This window comes from Dunckerocampus dactyliophorus, chromosome 18, assembly GCF_027744805.1.
Source record: "Dunckerocampus dactyliophorus isolate RoL2022-P2 chromosome 18, RoL_Ddac_1.1, whole genome shotgun sequence".
In the NCBI taxonomy this organism is placed as follows: domain Eukaryota; kingdom Metazoa; phylum Chordata; class Actinopteri; order Syngnathiformes; family Syngnathidae; genus Dunckerocampus; species Dunckerocampus dactyliophorus.
This window is the reverse complement of record NC_072836.1, coordinates 12,750-33,115: the sequence shown is the minus strand read 5'-3', so window position 1 is coordinate 33,115 and position 20,366 is coordinate 12,750. Positions and strand designations below refer to the sequence as shown.

Genomic DNA, 20,366 nt, shown 5'->3' with positions numbered 1-20,366 from the left:
CACAAGGTCCTTAAGGATGAGGGAAACAATTGCATTTCCTCAGGTTAGGTGACTTAGATAAAATGATTTATCTAACAATTTGTCAGTTTGGTTATTATATTCAGTTATTGTAAAGTAATACCCGATTTTTATTTTGGATTTTAGTGTTAGTATGACGTATTCATCATTACTGTAATTCATCATTACTGTATTACACTCAATTGTACTGTTGTAGGTAACATTCAAAGAAATTGAAAGATCCTACCCCTCCTTGGCTCCAAATGACACTTTTTACCCGAAAAATAAAAACACCACCCACTAGCACGCTACCAATTGTTCTTTCGGAGAACATCCATCCATCCATCCATCCATCCATCCATTCATCCATCTTCTATACTGTTTCTCCTCATTCTGCATAATTCAATTTGAATGAGTTTTGTCTTTCATCCCGAAAAGGGGCGTGGTGTTTAATGGCTGTCACCCACTCAGGGCTCGAGCTCAAGCACATGCCCGTCGTTTGCGCGCACATGCCCGGACAAGTTGTTTCAGTAGCTCGTCACTTGGATGGATGCTCTGAGCAGGAAGAGGATGCGATACAATGAAAAAAAAAAAAAAGATACGATACAATGCTTTACCACGCCACTGTTTCCATTGCAGTAACCAACTATGGCAGGCAGCACCCTTACGTGACAATGAATAACTTAGTTGCATTGAGTCTTGGCTGTCGCCTGAAAGAACCGAGTGTAAACGGGGATTCCGACAACTTCGAACACCGCAGTGTTAGCACTTCAGCTGCCATCAGAAAGAACTGAGTGACATTGTGGATTCCGACAACTTTGAACGCAGTGGCAGAGCTTCAACTGCCATCAGAAAGAACCGAGTTGAGTTCGGGGATTCCTTTGATTTGAACGCAGCATTGGCACAGCTTCAGCTGCCGTCAGAAATAACTGAGTGAGTTCTGAGATTCCGAGGACTGTGAACGCAGCAGTTGCCATCAGTCTTCCTCGTGAGCATCGATGAAGTTCTCTCAAAGATGGCGGACTTCCTGCCGTCCCGCTCCGTTTTATCTGTCTGTTTCCCTAACTGTCTCCTCACAAGCGGAGAGGCAGAGCAGTTACGGAAGTCTAAGGAGATAGATAAGTGTCTTGTTCGAGATAAGACATACGTTAAAAGGCTAGTTAAAATCCTCTTACTTGGAGCGGGAGAGAGCGGCAAGTCTACTTTCCTCAAGCAGATGCGTATTATTCATGGACAGGACTTCGATCAAAGGGCCAAAGAAGAATTCAGAGCTACCATTTATAGCAATGTTATTAAAGGTAAGTCTACGATGAATACATCTGATTTGTTCCGTGTTGTTGCTTCTCTGCTATGAGGGGTCTTTGTAAGAAATATAATCGCTATGCTAGCTGTACGTTGACTAGCAAGAAACGCCCATGTTGTTTGTGTTCGGGCTTCCAGACGTGGCCTGAAACCTTCAACTGCACAAGATAAATAATTGTGTGCTTTATTGTTGTCAAGTCATACGTGACATCGCTATCCTTTGCTCTCGTGTCTGTTAGCACCAACACTTGTCATGTTGGCACAAACACGGCATCTTCATTTTGCAATAACCTGTCTTTCTGTCAACATATTGTCAAAGCATAACTGGTTATTATTACAATAACTGGTCAAATATTAGAAAAACCTGCCTGCTTTCCGTTCACGTTATATATATATCATCAAACTATTGTGTTTTAATATTTGAATAACCTGTCTGCTTTTTGTCAACATATTGTATTGTCAAAACATGACATCTTAAATGTTACAATAACCTATCGAAATATTACAATAACCTGGTCCCTCTCTGTCAACATTGTATTGTCAAATTATGACATTTTAAAGGAAAACTGCACTTTTTGGGGGAATTTTGCCCATCCACATTCTTTTTGCGAGACATGAACACACGACTTTCTCATTACTGTGTGTTCTAAAGATACAAAAACAGATAAAAAGAGACAGCTCATTACTGTGTCTGTATGGGGAAACACTTATTACACCTATAAAGCCTTTTGAAAAAAGTGCCAACAACGCTCCATTTACATATAATGTGAAGTGCATATAACCGAGCTACAGTGACCTTGGTATTATTAACGTTGTTACACTGATCGAACTGTGTTACTGGCACATTGACGCTTAGCCAGAATAGAAGCAACTAGCTTCATCACAGACTCAGCCACAGCGCGTCAGCGTCGCACTCACAATGCCTCACACCACTACCAAAAGGTAAGGCTGCATATTTTATCTGACACCATTGCTGTTGTTTTTTAAATTTATGTTTGGAAAAGGTATAGCTGGGTGTAGGTGTTCATTTCTATGTCGCTACAGTATGTGAACTCAATCTGGTAATGTTTAAAATGATCAAAATAAGGCAAAATACCATTACATGTTATCATGAGTGTTAATGCACGAACACAGCATGTATATAAAATGATAAAACATTGTTTTTAGAGTTTTTTAGAGGTCTTTATAGTTGAAACTTGAACTCATCACTGTTGACCCCAAAAAAATAAATCACTTTAATGTAGATCCTGTTTTTTCCTCTTTTGTTACAAATGCAGGTAATGTCCCGTTTTATTAATCCCACACTCACTCACTTGAATTGGAATGTCATTATATTATTATCCCTTTTGCACATTGCAATCTTACTTTTTTATTTATTTATTTATTAAGTGTTTGTGTATATGTACAGTGAGAGCTAATTTAACCAAAGTCAAATTCCTTGTTTGTGTCAGCATACTTGGCCAATAAAGCTGATTCTGATTCTGAAATAGGTGTGTCCCATGACGTGCATTGTTATCTCATTCATGCTAACTTGTTTTCTCTCTTTAGAGCGCAAAAAAAGGGGAAAGAAATGTGTGTACATGTTTCACATAAGGATTGTGGATGATGGGCAAAATTCCAAAAAAGTGCAGTTTTCCTTTAATATTACCATAACCTATGTGCAGTCTGCCACCACACGTCAACATGCACAATGTCAACTTGCATCTGAAGGGTTACAGTTACAATGGCCTTTCAGCAACACGTCAGTGGACGAAAGTCTGCTTTGGAAACAACAATTTATCTCTTTAACAGTACACTCGTCAGTACGTCCTATTGTTAGTAAAAAAATATATATGTATATTTAAGCAAATTGTACTTATCATTTTCAAGCATAGAAATGGCAAAATTATTTAACTAAATGAACTAAAATACAAATACAAGGCAGAAGAAGCATTGTGAATGACGGCAGATGGAGCCACAATAGCGTCCCCACACAGTCTGCTGCTCTTTGATAACTTTATTCTGACCTGAACACATCAACAGCAGTGCAATTCCAACAGCATATACGTACAGTATGTATCTCCAAGTCACAAACACCTCTCTAGTCCGCTTTGTCCTGGGAACCACACTTCCTCATTGTCGCTAGACGACAGAGGTGCATTCATGGACAGTCCAAAAATCACAACAACCTCTTTATCATGCGTTTGTGTGACCTAAATAAACAAAGACAGAGAAGAAGGGTTAAGTGGGATTCTTGTCTCTTTTAAACGTAACTTGTACTGCGGAATTGCAATTTGTATATAATATAATACAATAATTGTTCTGAAATTTCAGAAAATACATCTACACTCAAAACATGTGAACTCAATTTAAGTTACATGGTGTCTGTGAACACAAACAATAATGACTCATAGTAACGCAATCAAAGAGTGAATTTGCTCCTATTAAAGAGACTAGCGTTGCCTATCTTTTAGCTTGATGTAAACTTTCAGTTCATTTGGAGCTGTTAATACATAGAAATATATATCACTCTGTCCTGTAATTAATCTTTCTTGTCATTAAATACAGCAAAAATGGGCATATTTCACACACAGTGGCAAATGGTGATTAATCTGGATGGCTGAATTTGAAAATTGATTAATTTGGTGAAAATTTGTAATTATTTGACAGCCCTTATATACCGTATTTTCACGACCATAAGGCGCACCGTATTAAAAGGCGTGGTCTCAGCTACAGGTGCTATTTCTGTATTTAACACATACACAAGGCACACTGTATTATTGGGCGCAGGTATGGTCAAAGAAAAACATACCGTGTCACTTAGAAACGACAGTGCTTTATTTCTTTGGCCATATTAAGAGCAGAACTCTCATTCATCTTATCAAACCCACTTGAAATCAGGACCGTCATCACTCAACACAACAGTCTCAGTCACGGTGCACAACTAAAAACATCACACAGCAACTCAAAAACAGACTCGACACTACCATTGTTTTTGCAGAACAATAACTAACAACTATGTAGCTCAGACATGTAACTTTAAGAGCATTTGCACCAAAACAGTACCGCAAAGCAAGCTGGGGAACAGGAAGTGCTCCCAGCGATGCTACAATACGCTAGCATGCATGCTATTGTATGTTTTTAAAAAGCCAGTGGGAGCAAAACTGAGTGCAGTTGTACTTTATTGAAGTATTTAACAATGTACTCACGTTATTTTTTTTTATCAATCCTCATCCACAAATCCATCAAAGTCCTCATCTTCTGTATCCCAAATGAACAGCGGGGCAAGTTCTCCATCAAACACGCCAGATTCACTCTCGTCAGAGTCAGTCTAGTTGCTGTGCGGCGCCTCAGAAATGATGCTGGCTTTTGCGAAAGCTCCAACAACAGTGCGTCAGACACATTAGCCCAAGCATCCACAATCCATTCACAAATTGTGGCGTAACCTGACCAGTGCTGCCTCCCAGTCTTGGTGACGCTGTGTTCGCTCGCTGTCATCCATCGCTCCCACGCCGCTTGCAACTTCACTTTAAACGCCGTGATTACAGCGATGTCCAGCGGTTGGAGTTCCTTCGTCAAGCCTGCCGGAATGATGGCAAGCTTCAAGTTCATTTGCTGCACTTGGTTTTTCACAGCGGCTGTGGTGACGCGTGGGAAAAAAACATCCGGTGTCTTTCCGTACACGTCACTCAGTCACTCAGCCACTCAGCCATTTTCTCCTTGTCCTTCCAGCCCCTTTGATTGGTCTGGCTGGAAACCTTTCTTTGGGCAGCGTTGTCCTCTTAAAAATCACCACAGATGGCAGTTTCTGTCCATTACCATGGCAATCAAGCACAACAGTAAAAAACTTCTCGTGCCCCGTTGTGTGTATCTACCGTGCTGGTCCCCTTCTCTACAGTGTGCTTCACCGGGATGTGGAAAGTGAGCGGGACCTGTCCATGTTGGTGATGTAGTTGGGCTGAATGTGTTTGTCTGCAATGTTTTTACTGCAGTAGGAGCGGAAAATGGCCAGCTTTCCTTCTAATCCGCTGGATGTTGCTGCGCCACGGTAGTCCTTGCCCGGATGGATAGATGGCGCTGTTTCATAAAATATACCTATACCCGCCCATTTTGGACAAGACTTTTAAGTGCGCCTTATGGTCATGAAAATACGGTATACACGCACACCCTTACATACACATGCATACTATATACTACAATTAGGGAAGGGCCGGTTAGCGGTTTCAAGGTATACCACGGTAAGAAAAAGTAATGGTTTCAAAACTGCTAAAATAGTCGGTCCAGTGCGGCCACCATGTGGAAATACTTTGTCACGTCCTGTGTTATTACTCATAGTTGAAATTGGGCTTCAATGTGCTGAAACCACGGGCATGAGATGTGTTTCCAAAAGTCGGCAATGTACATGTAACCGTTGCAGCATACCTAGCAGTAACGTTAGCTGCCTCGTTAGCATCAAGCGGCACCGGAGTGACAAGACGTGTGCCCTCGTAGAGTAGCATGTGGATTTAGTGTGCAATTCACATGGCTTTGCAGCTGTCCAACTAATGTGTAAGCACATAACACTATTTATGTACATTTTCCACATGTTAACGTGAATATCAAAACCTAATATCACAAAGCAACAACCACTTAGCAACAGTTGCTAACAACAATCACATGACCCGGAAACGGAAGTGAAATTTGGTGATGCAGGCAAATGAATAAAAACTCGGCAAATACACAATCCAACAATTCAAAAAACGCTTGTGGACAATTTGTGATCTGCACATTCACCACGCTATGAAATAATAACGTACCATTACGAGTTTTTAAAAGTTATTTATATTGTGACCTTTTTTGAGCCTCTGATTAAGCCAGTGATTGCATTTATTTGCATTTTGCTTTGTTTTTTTTCTAAGAAAATATTTTTGGTGTTGTGACATGAGTTGAAGGATTAGCCACTGTAGACTGCATTAAGAACTGCATTTTTTTTTATTTATTTAGAAATAATTCAGTTATTTATTTTAAATACATGTGTTCTATTAGATTGTTTGTTTAACAATTACTGTTCTTCTTTTCAATAAATATATTTCAAAATGACGCATTTTAGAGATGTATTTGTAATACCATAAAACCGTCAAATTGTGATATTTTTGCCCAAGGTTATCATACCATCAGAAACTCATACCAGCCCCGTGCCAAAGTACAATATTTGTAGCCTTTTTACAAAATAAAAGGCGTCAGAGGTCAGAGGTGATGGTGTAGTTACAACGCGGAAGCATAACTCTTAATCCTAAAACAGTTCTTTTAGAATGGTGTTATTTATGACCCAAATACTTGTCCATTTTATCTGACAATAAATTATGATTGTTGAAGGTATAATGTGTGTACAGTACATTATGTATTGGGTATCTTACTGGTGGGAGGGCGTTGGTGCCGTGTACATAGGTGGTGGGCAGTCGGGTACATGTGTACGTACGTGCCATAGGGGCGCGAGAGTGTCCATCCGTCCATTTTCTATGCCGCTTATCCCAATTAGGGGTTATGCTGGAGCTTATCCCAGCTGACTTCGTGCGAGAGGCGGGGTACACCCTGGACTGTGTGTACTCATAAAATGTCTTTAAGGTTGGCAGGTCTGTGAACCGAACGTTGCGTACTGAAAAATCCAACTGTGAAAACATGTATTATTGTACCCTATACTGTAGGATATGAAGCTTATTGGAAACTATGTTGTATTCCTGTTTTAGGTATTAGAGTGTTAGTAGATGCTCGAGAGAAGCTGCACATCCCATGGGGCAACTTGTCTAATCAGCGACATGGAGATATGTTGATGGCCTTCGACACCAGGTCTATGATGGCCCATGGCCATGGTCTGGTTCAGCCCAAGGTTTTTCAGCACTACCTACCATCCATCCGGGCCCTGTGGACTGACCAGGGAATCCAGACAGCCTATGACCGTCGCAGAGAATTCCAATTGGTAAGTTCCTCCTCTGTCAGAAGTGTATACACGTACACTGATGATGGGCATTGATGCCATATTCATCTTGGTTCTTAATGAGTTTTCAACACTTGTTTTTCCAGGGTGGAATGATTGTACAAGGTACATCTTCTGACTTCTGACTTTTGAAAACTAAGAATTGGATGGACAATTGGCATTTATTTTTGGTGTTCTCGAATTAATGCAGGATTGTGTTTATACATACAGGCTACATACATTCACCGCCATTTGTATTTGGTTGAATGTCCCTTTGCAAGTTTCACCTTGACCAGACACTTTTTCATGATTCTATCTACGGCTGGGAATCTCAGGGTACCTCACTTTACGATACAATGTGTGATACATGGCTCAAGAGTGATAATATTTCAATACAGCTGTATAGTGAACAAAAACAATACATAAGTCATTACATTTCTTCAAGGTTAGAAGGTTTGAATATATAATAGGATTGTCAAAATAACAACCTTAACTAATTTATGTACATTGACACCTACAGAAAATGACATTGAATCTAATATAGGGTTCAACATTTTTAAGAATGAATGATTCCGTGACAGTCTGAATGTTAGTCCCGGTTCCCATCGATGCCCAACCCTAATCATGACACTGATCAGACCAGAGAACTGAATTTCTCATGGTCTGAGAATCCTTCAGGTGCCTTTTGGCAAACTATAGGTGGGTTGCCATGTACCTTTTTACTAAGGAGTGTCGTCCGTCTGGAGACTCTGCTATATAGGCCTGATTGGTGGATTGTCGCAGAGATGCTTCTCCTTCTGGAAGACTCTCCTCTCTCCACAGAGGAACACTGGAGCTCTTTCAGAATTACCATACAGTTCTTGGTCACCTCCCTGAGTAAGAGTAAGGTGCTTTTCCCCCAGTCGATCAGATTAGACGGCCGGCCAGCTCTGGGAACGTTTTCGCTCTCACATGCGCTGTCAAGTGTGGCATCCTTGTGTAGACAGGTGTGTGTCTTAACAAATAATGTCAAATCAGTTGAACTGGATGGCAAACACCAAATGTTTGCAGTTTTGTTTTGCTTCTTAATGTAGTATCACATTTGTTTGGTAAGTATTGTTGATGAGGATTGTGAAACCCTCTGTTGCTCCTAATCAACACGAATTTCCTCAATGAGGAAATAACCTTTTAATTTTCCACTTTCTCCATTGGAAAGAATAGTTACTGATCACTGTTCTGCACTTGGAATTACTCACTGGCTCTGTCAGGATTTTATCAGTATATCAGTATTTTCAGCAAAGAAAAACAATTGTCTCTTTTTCACTCTTTCTCAGGGGGAGTCGGTCAGATATTTCCTGGACAATTTGGAAAAGCTCGGACAGTCGGTAAGTCTCACGAGGCTCTCCTCCATCATGATAGCTGGTCAAAGAGATGGGAGGGGTACGCAGATTGCCGTAGCGCAGTGGTCACCAAGCTTTGTGTTATTAATGGTTGTTGGCATCAATATTTCACCTTTTTCTCATTGTGCCTTTGGCTGTATTTTTTTTTACCATTTTTGCATTTTTTTACATTTTATTTAGTTTCTGCAGTGATGCTATGACAAATGGTCTCCGCGCCGCACGTTGGCCACCCCTACTTTTGTGGATCTTTCTTGGGGTCGGGCTTGTGGCATGGACTCTATGAGCAAACTACACCTCGACTTGTTGGCTCAGTGTCGTGGGCGAGCGATGGTGAGGATAGTGAGACTGGTCAATGCAGCCCAAACAAGCCGCAGATCAAAAGTTTTTTTTTGGAGGTGCACATCTACGGAGTTCTATTTGTGCCTTAATTTTTGGGTAGAAAGGGCAGATTTGGAAACTAACTACTGTTGTGTGCTTAGGCACATCGCTGTGCTCTGTCACTCACGCTCTGTCCCTCGCTTAAACTCGTAGCAAGGTGATCCGCTGTACGTGCGCTGATACCTCTGGTCGGGTTTAGGGGACTGGGCTCCTGGCTAGAACTTAGGGTTTATGTGCCTGTAGGGCAGCGTCCGGGATGGGAGGGCACTGATGTAATAATACATTTTTTTTTTAATATTGGCACGATCGACCGGCAAAGTCCCAAAGATCAACCATGAGCTCGCGATTGATGGGTTGGTGACCCCTGCTGTAGCGGGTAGGCGAATAAAAATTAAAAACTGCTGGAGCTGGTCCTTCATACATGATGCTGTGGCTAATCAGTGCGTTTTCTGAGCTGTATGTTTGTTGAGTGGATTCACTGACTGTTAGAAAGTCCCCAATTTTGCACGTGGAAGTAAATTTATGCGTTCACGAGTACTGTGTGCTCTTCAGGCGTTGTGGCCACTTTGTTCGGTGGTCCGTGAACACACCATGTGTGACACAGATTGAGACTTTTGTGTAGGACTTGTCAGACGCTGCACACAGATGTGTATTTTCTATTCTTCCTTTCACCTTGTTGACAAATGTTAATGCTGTGCGTAAATGCACAGAGGTGAGCGTTTAATAATGTTAGCTCTGTGCTGCTGTGCAATTTTACTTGGTGCATAATCTCATGCTATATGTGCTCATATGTCCATTTGGTTCAGTAATAAGCCTTGTATTGAATTAATTTCCTTATTGATTTCTGTACATTATGTGCCTTTGTTTTCACAATTATTTATAATTATTATTATAACTATAGAGGAAAAGGCTTCTTGAGACGTCATCTGTACTTCTGTGTAGAAGGTGTCGGACGTTTCGCTCCTCATCCGAAGAGCTTCGTCAGCAAACTAATAACCCTTGGCACACCAATTCCGCCCACTCTTACTGTATTTAAGGCCTAAGCTACCAGCACTTATTAGTTTGCTGACGAAGCTCTTCGGATGAGGAGCGAAACGTCCGACACCTTCTACACAGAAGTACAGATGACGTCTCAAGAAGCCTTTTCCTCGATGGACAACTCCTGTACGACTGAGAGCCTACACAGACGCATTGCGACCAACTTTGGGAGAGACATCCTTCTGCTGGTACGTAGCTTAGAAAAGGCCACTCTTAAATTAGCAGATTTAAGGAACCACCTCAGATTCAATCTTAGATGCAGGCAGAGTAGGTTAATCCCCAAATGCATGAGGCAAGCGTCCCTTGAGCAAGGACACTTGGCAAGGAAAATGCAACAAAACTACATCAGAAAAATACAGAATTTGAGAATTAGGAGACTTAACATAGAGATAAAAAATAAACAGTCTGAAGTAGAAACCTTCTATCAGAGATTGCAAACCAAGCTTACGCACGAAACCTATCAGGAGGTTTGTGAATTTACCAAATCAGGTTATATGAAGCACCATAGCAAAACCAAAGAAAGGCATAAAGGAAAATTCCAGAAACTTCTATTGGAAAATCGACCACAGCTTGTCGTAAACACTAAGGATGGGGGGAATCAGACCAATACTAAAGAAAATTGGATCAAAAATCTGTCAGACAGAAGCCTCTCGGAGACAGAGAAGGCAGTATTAACCAAGGGTCTCAACTTCTCAGTGACTCCTAAAACGATACCCACAGTAGACTATATCACAGCAGCTGAATCGGCCATCAGGAACAATAACCTTTCTAGAACAGAGGCAGGGGACCTTCGTCTGAGAATATCGGCCCTTCTCAGTAGTGCCAAACCACCACCGTCCAATATCACGTTAGGTGAGAGGAAAGCATTAGCGGCTCTGCAGAAAGATGAGAGCATCACCATCTTACCAGCTGATAAGGGCAGATGCACAGTGGTTCTCAACACATTGGACTACGAAGAAAAAATAACAAGTCTAATTAGTGATGCCAACACATATGAGCAACTTAAAAGGGACCCATCCAGCAGGTATAAGAAAGAAATCATACACTGTCTCCAAAAGTTAGAGAAGGAAGAACTAATTGACAGACAGATGTATCATAGGTTATACCCTGGGGAGGCTACACCATGTATCTATGGCCTTCCAAAAATCCACAAGGAAGGGTTTCCCCTCAGACCCATTGTCTGTAGCATTGACTCTACCACGTACAATGTAGCGAAATATGTAAAAACAGTCTTATCCCCATTGGTAGGCAACACTGATCATCATATAGAGAACACAAAAGGGTTTGTGGCGAGCATCAAAGACCTCAGATTGGAGCCAGAGGAAACTTTGGTGTCTTATGATGTGACTTCACTTTTCACATCTGTCCCCACCTCAGCAGCAGTCTCGGTGGTGAGGAAGAGACAGCTCGAGGACTCAACTCTGCATCGGAGAACAAAACTTAGTGCTGACCACATCTGCCAATTACTGGAAATTTGCCTTAACACCACATATTTTCAGTTTAGAGGGAAATTCTACAGACAAATTCATGGTTGTGCTATGGGCTCACCAGTCTCACCCATAGTGGCGAATCTGTACATGGAAGAGATGGAGAAACAGGCTCTCACATCCTTCTCAGGGACAAAACCAAGGCACTGGTTTAGATATGTGGATGACACCTTTGTCATAATCAAAAAACAAGAAATTCAGTCTTTCACAGATCACATCAATGCGGTGGACACCAATATCAAATTTACTCGCGAGGACACTAAAGAAAACCAACTAGCCTTCTTAGACTGCAAGGTAATTATAGGAAAGGACAGACAGCTACTTACAGAGGTCTTTAGAAAGGCCACACACACTGACCAATACCTGCTTTTTGAATCAAACCATCCACTACAACATAAACTAGGGGTTATTAGGACCCTCCAACATAGAGCGGAACAAATACCAACTAGTGCTGAGGGAAAGAAAAAGGAGACACAACATGTCCAGAGAGCGCTCTCAACCTGTGGGTACCCACGGTGGGCTTTTAACAAATGTCAAAAGAAGAGAGTAGGGAAAGAAACCCAAAAGCCCACAGAAGCTAAAAGGAGAGGAGTGGTAGTCCCTTATGTAGCGGGGGTCTCCGAAAAACTCCAGAGGATCTTATGGCAACACAAAATTCCTACCTATTTCAAACCAGTAAATACCCTGAGACAAAAATTAGTGCATCCTAAAGACAAGGCTCCAAACCAGAAACAGAGCAATGTGGTCTATTCCATCCACTGTAAAGATGAGGAATGCAAAGAGCACTACATTGGGGAAACTAAGCAAATGCTCCAAAAAAGGCTTTATCAACATCGCAGGGACAATGCTAGTGGTCCTCAATCAGCAGTACATCTACACCTGAAAGCTACCAATCACTCTTTTCAGGACAGCGAGGTAAAGATTTTGGCCAAAGAAAACAGATGGTTTGAAAGAGGAGTAAAGGAAGCTATTTTTGTCAAACAACAGAACCCATCATTGAATCGGAATGGTGGTTTGAGGTTCAATTTGGACCCTGTGTTCAGCAGGTTACTGAGACCAAAACCCACAGCTCTTAGTCTTGCAAATGAGGTGAAGGCAGGGCCGAGCCAGAACAATAGATGCTAACAAGCCAGTATCAGAGTCGTTCATACCCAATTCAGGGAGCGACACTTCCCTTTTATCGTAGGTGTGAATAACAGGATAGGATTATACCACTGTAAAGATGAGGAATGCAGGCTTAGTGTAACGAACCAATAGGAGGAGGGTGTTGGCACACCAATTCCGCCCACTCTTACTGTATTTAAGGCCTAAGCTACCAGCACTTATTAGTTTGCTGACGAAGCTCTTCGGATGAGGAGCGAAACGTCCGACACCTTCTACACAGAAGTACAGATGACGTCTCAAGAAGCCTTTTCCTCGATGGACAACTCCTGTACGACTGAGAGCCTACACAGACGTATTATAACTATAATTATTATGTTTGCTTGTAACATCAGTTGCATTGTACTGATTGTTGTTGATGTTGTTGCAGACCATGGCACAGCAAAAGAGCAGAAAGATCGCAGGTCACCACATCTTACCACAGCTTGTCACCACTTAATATAATATAGATATAATAATAATAATAATAATAATAATAATAATTCAGAATACCAATAAATTCAGGAGATATCTTACCCCTTTAAAACCGCCTCTGTTTTAAATGAGTATCCTGTGTGCATTTGAAAAATAAGGCACATGATTAATTTATATAATGTCATAATATATTTAACAAAATATCAAAATATGTCATTGTGGGCCGCACGGTGGCCCAATGGTTAGCATGTTGACCACACATAGTCAGAAGACCTGGGTTTGAATCTCCGTTGGGCATCTCTGTGTGGAGTTTGCCTGTTCTCCCCGTGCGTGCGTGTTTTTTCTCCGGGTACTCCGGTTTCCTCCCACATTCCAAAAACATGCATGTTGGGTTAATCAGCGGCTCTAAATTGTCCATAGGTATGAATGTGAGTGTGAATGGTTGTTTGTTCATATGTGCCCTGCCATTGGCTGGCCACCAGTCCTGGGTGTACCCTGCCTCTCGCCCAAAGTCAGCTGGGATAGGCTCCAGCATACCTCCGCGACCCTAATGAGGATAAGCGGCATAGAAAACGGATGGATGAATGTTTCGTTTTGTGGTGTATGTTTTTTTTAAGTGTGCAGGAGTAGTAGGGGGTACATGACTTCCAGTCAGAAGGTCTGGTCTGAAGGGGTACGTGGCTGTAAAAGTTTGGGAACCACTGCTCTAGGTCAATTTAGGATTGCTGAGTTTTAAAATGGGTTTTGAATAGAGCAAGCTTAGTGAAGACAATCAATTTATCACCAATGAAGTTCAGTGATTTGAAATTATAAATTTGATCTTCTCCATCCAGGACTACCTCCCCGGCCAACAGGACATCCTCTTGGCCCGAAAGCCCACCAAGGGTATCCACGAGTACGACTTTGAGATCAAGAATGTGCCTTTTAAAATGGTGGATGTCGGCGGTCAGCGTTCCGAGAGGCGACGGTGGTTTGAATGCTTCGACTCTGTCACTTCCATCCTTTTTCTTGTCTCCTCCTCTGAATATGACCAGGTGAGTGTCTGAGACCATTACTAGTTTATTATAGTTTAGTATTTATTTAACAGGGACAATGTGTAACACATTCATCTTTACAAAAAGTAGAGATGTTTTACACCAGTTACCAGATTTAGTTACAGCTATTTTCCATCTGCAGTCCCCGGCAGGTAGATTTAATAGTTTTGTCCTTTTAAGAAATTACTGTACACATAATATCAATTAAGTATGTCTATAAAATACACCTGTCACCTCTCCACCACCATGGCCAAGACCAAAGAGCTGTCAAGGACTCCGAGGACAAGATGGTAGACCTGCACAAGACTGGAGTGGACTACTAGACCTTAGCATGAGCACAGACAGTTGAGGGAGAAGCCCAGAATGACAAAGGAGGAGCTGATTGATGATGTCAAGGGAGTTGGGAGCACAGTCAGCAAGAAAAGCATTAGAAAGACACTTTGCTGTCACGGATTGATATCCTGCAGTGCCCACAAAGTCCCTCTGCTCAAGAAGACACATTTACACGCCCTTCTGAATCTTTGACATGAAAACACCTAAATGACTCACATGAGCCTTGATATGGTTACATGAAAAATGAAAAAATGGAGCTCTTTGAATGCATCAAGTGGACTCAGGAGAGTAATGGTGACAGCAGCTTCCCTCGTGTCAATCATAGAAGTGGCAACATTTTGCCTTGGGGATGTTTCAACTACTAAACTACCCTTTCCATTTCCATCAAATACTTAGTTCCCTTTATCTAATGGTAATTCATTTATAACATAATTTGCTTCTGGATTTTTTACGTTCTGTCTCTGTTGCAGTGAAGCTAATATTAAAATTCGACCTTTGTCTATGTCCATCTTTGTAAAGGCCGCCACACACGGGAGGCAACAAACAACGGCGATTGGCGAAACTCATCGCCAGTGCATAGCAAACCATGCACTTGGGAGGCGACGAGTGCCTGTGACCAGCGACACCCATGAGCGAATTTGACAAGTCTCTCACGGTTTTGATTGGCTGTCAGATGTGGAAGGAATTTGGGGGTATCAAAGTACTTCAAAGGAGGAAAAGCGGCTGGTGTTGGTCGAGTACTCTTGCTAGTACCGGATCTTACTAGTACTGAATTTATTTTATTGATAAATGTCAGTATAAAATGAATGTAACCTGACCCGATATGTTTACTCTGGCACCGACAATTTCCCATGCCGCTTTTTTCTTTATCTCTATATTCATTTTTAGAACTGTCAACTAGCTATGGGAAATCTGACACGGCAAATATAGCGTACTGATTAGCATCCTGTCCGCTCATTGGTCGATCAATGAAACTCCCGCTGATTGGTCCTCGTCTGGGCGACAGCGATGAAAATTTGAACATTTTTCAACTTTCTGGGATCGCGTCACAAGCCAGCGTGTGCACGATGACACGCACGAATTTCGCGTGTCACCGTCCAGCCAAGAAACACGCGATAATTGCCCCATCGCTTGGCTAGTGGTTGAAACTCAAGATCAACAATATAATAATAAGAGTTATAATACATAATATAGTCGTTAAATAGAGTAATCACAACGTCACAATAACTATGTATGCATCCATAATTCCAGGTTTTAATGGAAGATCGGCAAACCAATCGACTGAGCGAGTCCCTCAACATCTTTGAGACCATCGTCAACAACCGAGTGTTCACCAACGTTTCCATCATCTTGTTCCTGAACAAGACTGACCTGCTGGAGGGTAAGGTGAGGCAGGTATCCATCAAAGACTATTTTCCTGAATTCTCAGGCGACCCTACAAGCCTGCCGGACGTCCAAACCTTCTTGGTGGAATGCTTTCGGAAAAAGCGACGGGAGCAGCAGCAAAAGCCACTTTACCACCATTTCACCACAGCTATCAATACTGAGAACATCCGCCTGGTGTTCCGTGACGTCAAGGACACAATCCTGCATGACAACCTCAAGCAGCTAATGTTGCAGTGAGCGGAACGTCTTGGAGGAAAATAAGGGGGCAGAGGATGAGGGATGAGTGGTGGAGGCAGACAGACTTTGATGTTAAGATGTCTTCGTACTGTCCACCAGCAGCCTGCGAGGGGAACAGGCCACCTTCCTTCACCTATCCACAACTCCCTCCTCGACAGTGACCACCGTGTCTTCTTATGGACTATGAATTATGAATGGAAGCCACCACTACTAACGACAATCCCCACTGCTTTCTATCTGCCTTACTGAGAGTATACACTGTGATTTGTAACAGCTGGCCAACATGTACCCTTCAAACCACTGGAATGACCTTTTACCGCCCAGTCCCAACTCTTCCATGCTTCTAATTCTCACAGCATGCTTTTAGTGCATCGCTGTGACCAACAAGGGAGTCAAACGGGAGACTCGTTTAAACTTGGTGTGGCGTCAGAACTGTCCACAGGTCCCGCCTTTTCAAAAGCACATCTTCTCTGGTGGCACTCGATGACATCACAGGGCTCACCAGAGGCTTTTAGTTGCACAGGAAAAAAGAGGGCTTTCACACACACACACACACACACACACACACACACATTCAAATACTGTCCAGTTTACCGTATTTTCCGAAATACAAGTTGCTCTGGAGTGTAAGTCGTAAAAGGAAGAAAACGTAGAAGTTGCACTGGACTTATAAGTAGCATCTATTTATAAATGGATTTCACAAGATTCAAGACCATGAACATGCATTTCATCAGCAAAGGCAAGTTATTCAATTACACAATAGCACACAGAACCGGCTGAATATGTGTCTGCTGTGTAAACGTTAAACGTTAACAGTTAGCCAGCTACACAGTAGCAACCCTAACCTGGGAGGCCGAATAGGCTAAATTAACATAAGTCAGCGAGTCCACATCACTGGATCCACTGAATTGTTCATATGTGCTTCTGAAGAACGCCGCCAACTCCGGTGTTCATTCACATGCCTTTCAACAAACTTATGGAAACTGTCGATCTTGGCTTGGAAGTCTGTTGACAGTTAGTCTGACAGAGATGGTTGGATTGCAAGAAGTGGAAACACCAAGATGGCCCGGCTCCAAAGTCATATTTATTTCCAAGGCAACTAACAAGGCAACTGGGTGTGGAGAAGTAACTGCGCTGTTGACAAGTCTCTCTCGGCAGCACATTGTTCATTCACCCATCTATGGACTCTTTCCTTCAGCTCTGGCCATCTTGCTTTCATCCCACGATTAGTTTTCTTTGTTTTCTTTATTGCAGTTAGAATAACCTTAGCCTTTCAGCAATCCCTCAGAAGTTTTTGACTCTCTCCAAACGTACTTTCTGCTGCTCAATTTTGGTTTTTAGCTGCATATTTTACTACCTGCAGTTTGGAACTGTCAGAATATTTTCTTTTTGGTGCCATTTTGTTGGTGCTCAGTCTTTCTCAGTTGTCATTAAGTCAGTATTTCAGCTCATTTTTTCACGGTTGCAGGCGCACCGTATAGGTGTCACAGGCCAAGAGCACCCTTTCGTGGCTGTTGAAGGTAATGTGCACTCCTTGCTTCATGTCAGTCAGTATGAATAAACATTTGAAAACATTTTAAATTATATAGAGGTTCGCAGGACCAGCCAAACTATGAAAAATGCGACTTATAATTTGGAAAATACGGTAAATTTAATTTCTAATCATTTAGTTTCTCTTTCTAACATGATATATGTAGCATTGTATGCTGTGTTAATCTTAAGTGATTTACACTTTAATTAGTAACTACTGTAGACTTTGTTTATTCAGTTTTACATGAACTTGTAAAATTTGAACCATGCTCCTGTTCTGATTTGCCGTTGCTCAGGGCCCAATCACTTAATTCTGATTTGAAGCTATCCCCATATCGTATTCTTCCATTCTCATTAGTCCGTTGTCAGCTTCCATCCTTGCGTAAACATCAACATGCCTTATGTGTGAACCCTGGATGCATTCATATTGTCTACATCGAATGTGCAAACATGAACCATGATGTACAGTGCAGGTTAGCACTCTTGTTTTGACAACTGCAATGTGCTCAACATGACTTTTTCTGGGGTGTCTATACTGGACAAACGTATATCGTCTTAACCCTAACCCTTGCCTCTAGTGGTGAAGAAAAAGTGAAAGGCAGTCAAACTGACTATATGACTGAAGATAAATTGATGCAACTCGTGTCAGAGCATGAATCTGGCAGTTTTTGTGAAATTGTACCTTTCCATTTGACAAAAACTCATCCCAATCATCCAAAGGTTGAGTACAACGCATTTCAAATACATTTTTCTCACTGGAAAAAGGAAGATTGAATGATATCATAACAGAGTCAAGCTATCCCAGCCATAAGACCTTGATTACCAGTACAGACAATGTTTTAAGAAACCTTTTTAATACATTCCACTTTGATTTCATTATTGATATCAACTTTGTTTAATGCTGAGCAGCCACAACAGAGACATGTTTACCAATTCCGTTGCTATGCTATCCTCATGTCGCAATAAATTCAAGGTTGTCTGACCATTGTCAGCCATTTTTTCTACTTGTGGTAGGGTCTCACTCTCTCATGCTCTCTCTTGCACACACGCCTTAGAAAGTCAAAGAAAAACAAAGCACATTTGGAGGTAATGCAACACAGTTTGGTTTAACTGAATAAAACGTAAGTTTACACGTTTTGTTACCTTTAGGGTGTTCAAATGCGGAGATTCCATTGGATTTCAATTGTAATGAGATTGTATTTGGAGTGGGCTATGGGCTGCAATTCAACCCTAACCCTGACAAGACTGAAAAGTTTCATCTAATATTTCACATCCAAACTGGTCGAGTTAACTGATCGATTTTGTCAGTAGCAGCATAAAACCAAGCAGGGATTTTAGTGCCTGAAGATGTTTGTAAACATTGTGTATTTATACTGACAATCAAGCTCACCTTGTTTGATACGTTCAGTATTTAAAAACCTTCTTTTTCTTTGGTCTGAGCACTTCCATTTCTTACAGAATATACAGTGTAGTCTTTATTTCTATGCAGTTGGAAACAAAAGGGATCTGGTAAAAAGAGCAGCTGGTATATGCTGAAATATACAAGAACACACTTCATACACTCCTTGTATATTTCTGTCCAGTAATGCTTGTTTCAAATCTGATATAACCTTTCACCCTGTAAATATGCTGCTCTGTTTGGCTTAACATTGTCACCAGGAGGTTAGTTCATAGGTGCCAGTCACCACAGGTAGATGATGAGAGACAAATTGTTAACACAAGTGCCAATAACGGTTTGCTTGTTATTAATGTTATAATTTGATGTGATTCTACTGTTTTCTGTTATACTGTTTTTACTGTTAAATAACATTTTGCCTCAGTGTCTCTAGTGTGTTTGTCATTCTCTCCAATTCATACATACAGTGATATGAAAAAAGTGTTTTACCTGTCATATTTTTGAAGTGTCTTATTGTTTTGCATGTTTGGCACACTTAAATGTTTTAGATCGTCAAACAAATGTAAATATTAGTCAATGACAACACAGCTGAACACAAAATGCTGTTTTTAAAAGAACTTTATGATTAATGGAGAAAAAAATTCCAACCCTACATGGCCCTGTGAAAAAGTGATTGCCGCCCCTCCCAACACACACGCACACACCACCACCACCACCCATCACGAAATGGCGAACATCGGTCGAGATCCCGTGACCAATTAAAGTTAATGGGAAATAAACATATACATATAATCATGCAGTTTGCGGGCGTAATGACTTGAGGGAGTCTAAAGATGTGCGATGGAGGCGCAGTGGGTAGCGCATTGGACTTCTAGATATGAAGGCTACCAAGTCACTGATGCCTCTGATGCGGGCGAGGTAGGATGTGAAGTAAGGCGCTCAAAGCCTTAATGTGTTGTGCTTTAAAAGTCTTACTTTGATGTTACCCTGGCTATGTTCTCATGTGTTTTCTGTTATTTGTATGAATATAACTTGTTCGTTGTAAATAAAGATTACGTCTATTTTCAAAGTAGCCACAGGAGGGCAATAGAGGCTCAGATCATATCTGGTGACATTCCAATCCTCCATGACGACATATTTACTCTAAAGTGACTGGCGACATTTTCTGGCGTGGTTGGGGAATTTTCTAGTATTGTTCTGCATTTTGTGTTCTCACTGAGCAGCGGCGGGTGGTGTTGACATGTCCGACCAGCCCAAAGGCAGTCACAAGCTATGAGGTGGAGCTCTACGCACCCAAAGCACAAATGAATTTCTATTACATATAGTCGCCAGAAGAGTGTGCTACTCACTAACCGCAGTCAG

At 41.6% G+C, this 20,366-nt stretch overlaps 1 protein-coding gene across 1 annotated transcript; it reads left to right on the top strand.

Annotated features, from left to right (window-relative positions):
- The first annotated feature begins 508 nt into the window (after positions 1-508).
- LOC129171387 (guanine nucleotide-binding protein subunit alpha-13) lies at positions 509-19,432 on the top strand. The gene is made up of 5 exons (XM_054759988.1): positions 509-1,295; positions 7,005-7,234; positions 8,545-8,595; positions 13,922-14,122; positions 15,707-19,432. Exons 1-5 carry the CDS (start codon positions 1,013-1,015, stop codon positions 16,076-16,078), a joined length of 1,137 nt encoding a protein of 378 aa, XP_054615963.1. The 5' UTR covers positions 509-1,012; the 3' UTR covers positions 16,079-19,432.
- The last annotated feature ends 934 nt before the right edge of the window (positions 19,433-20,366 follow it).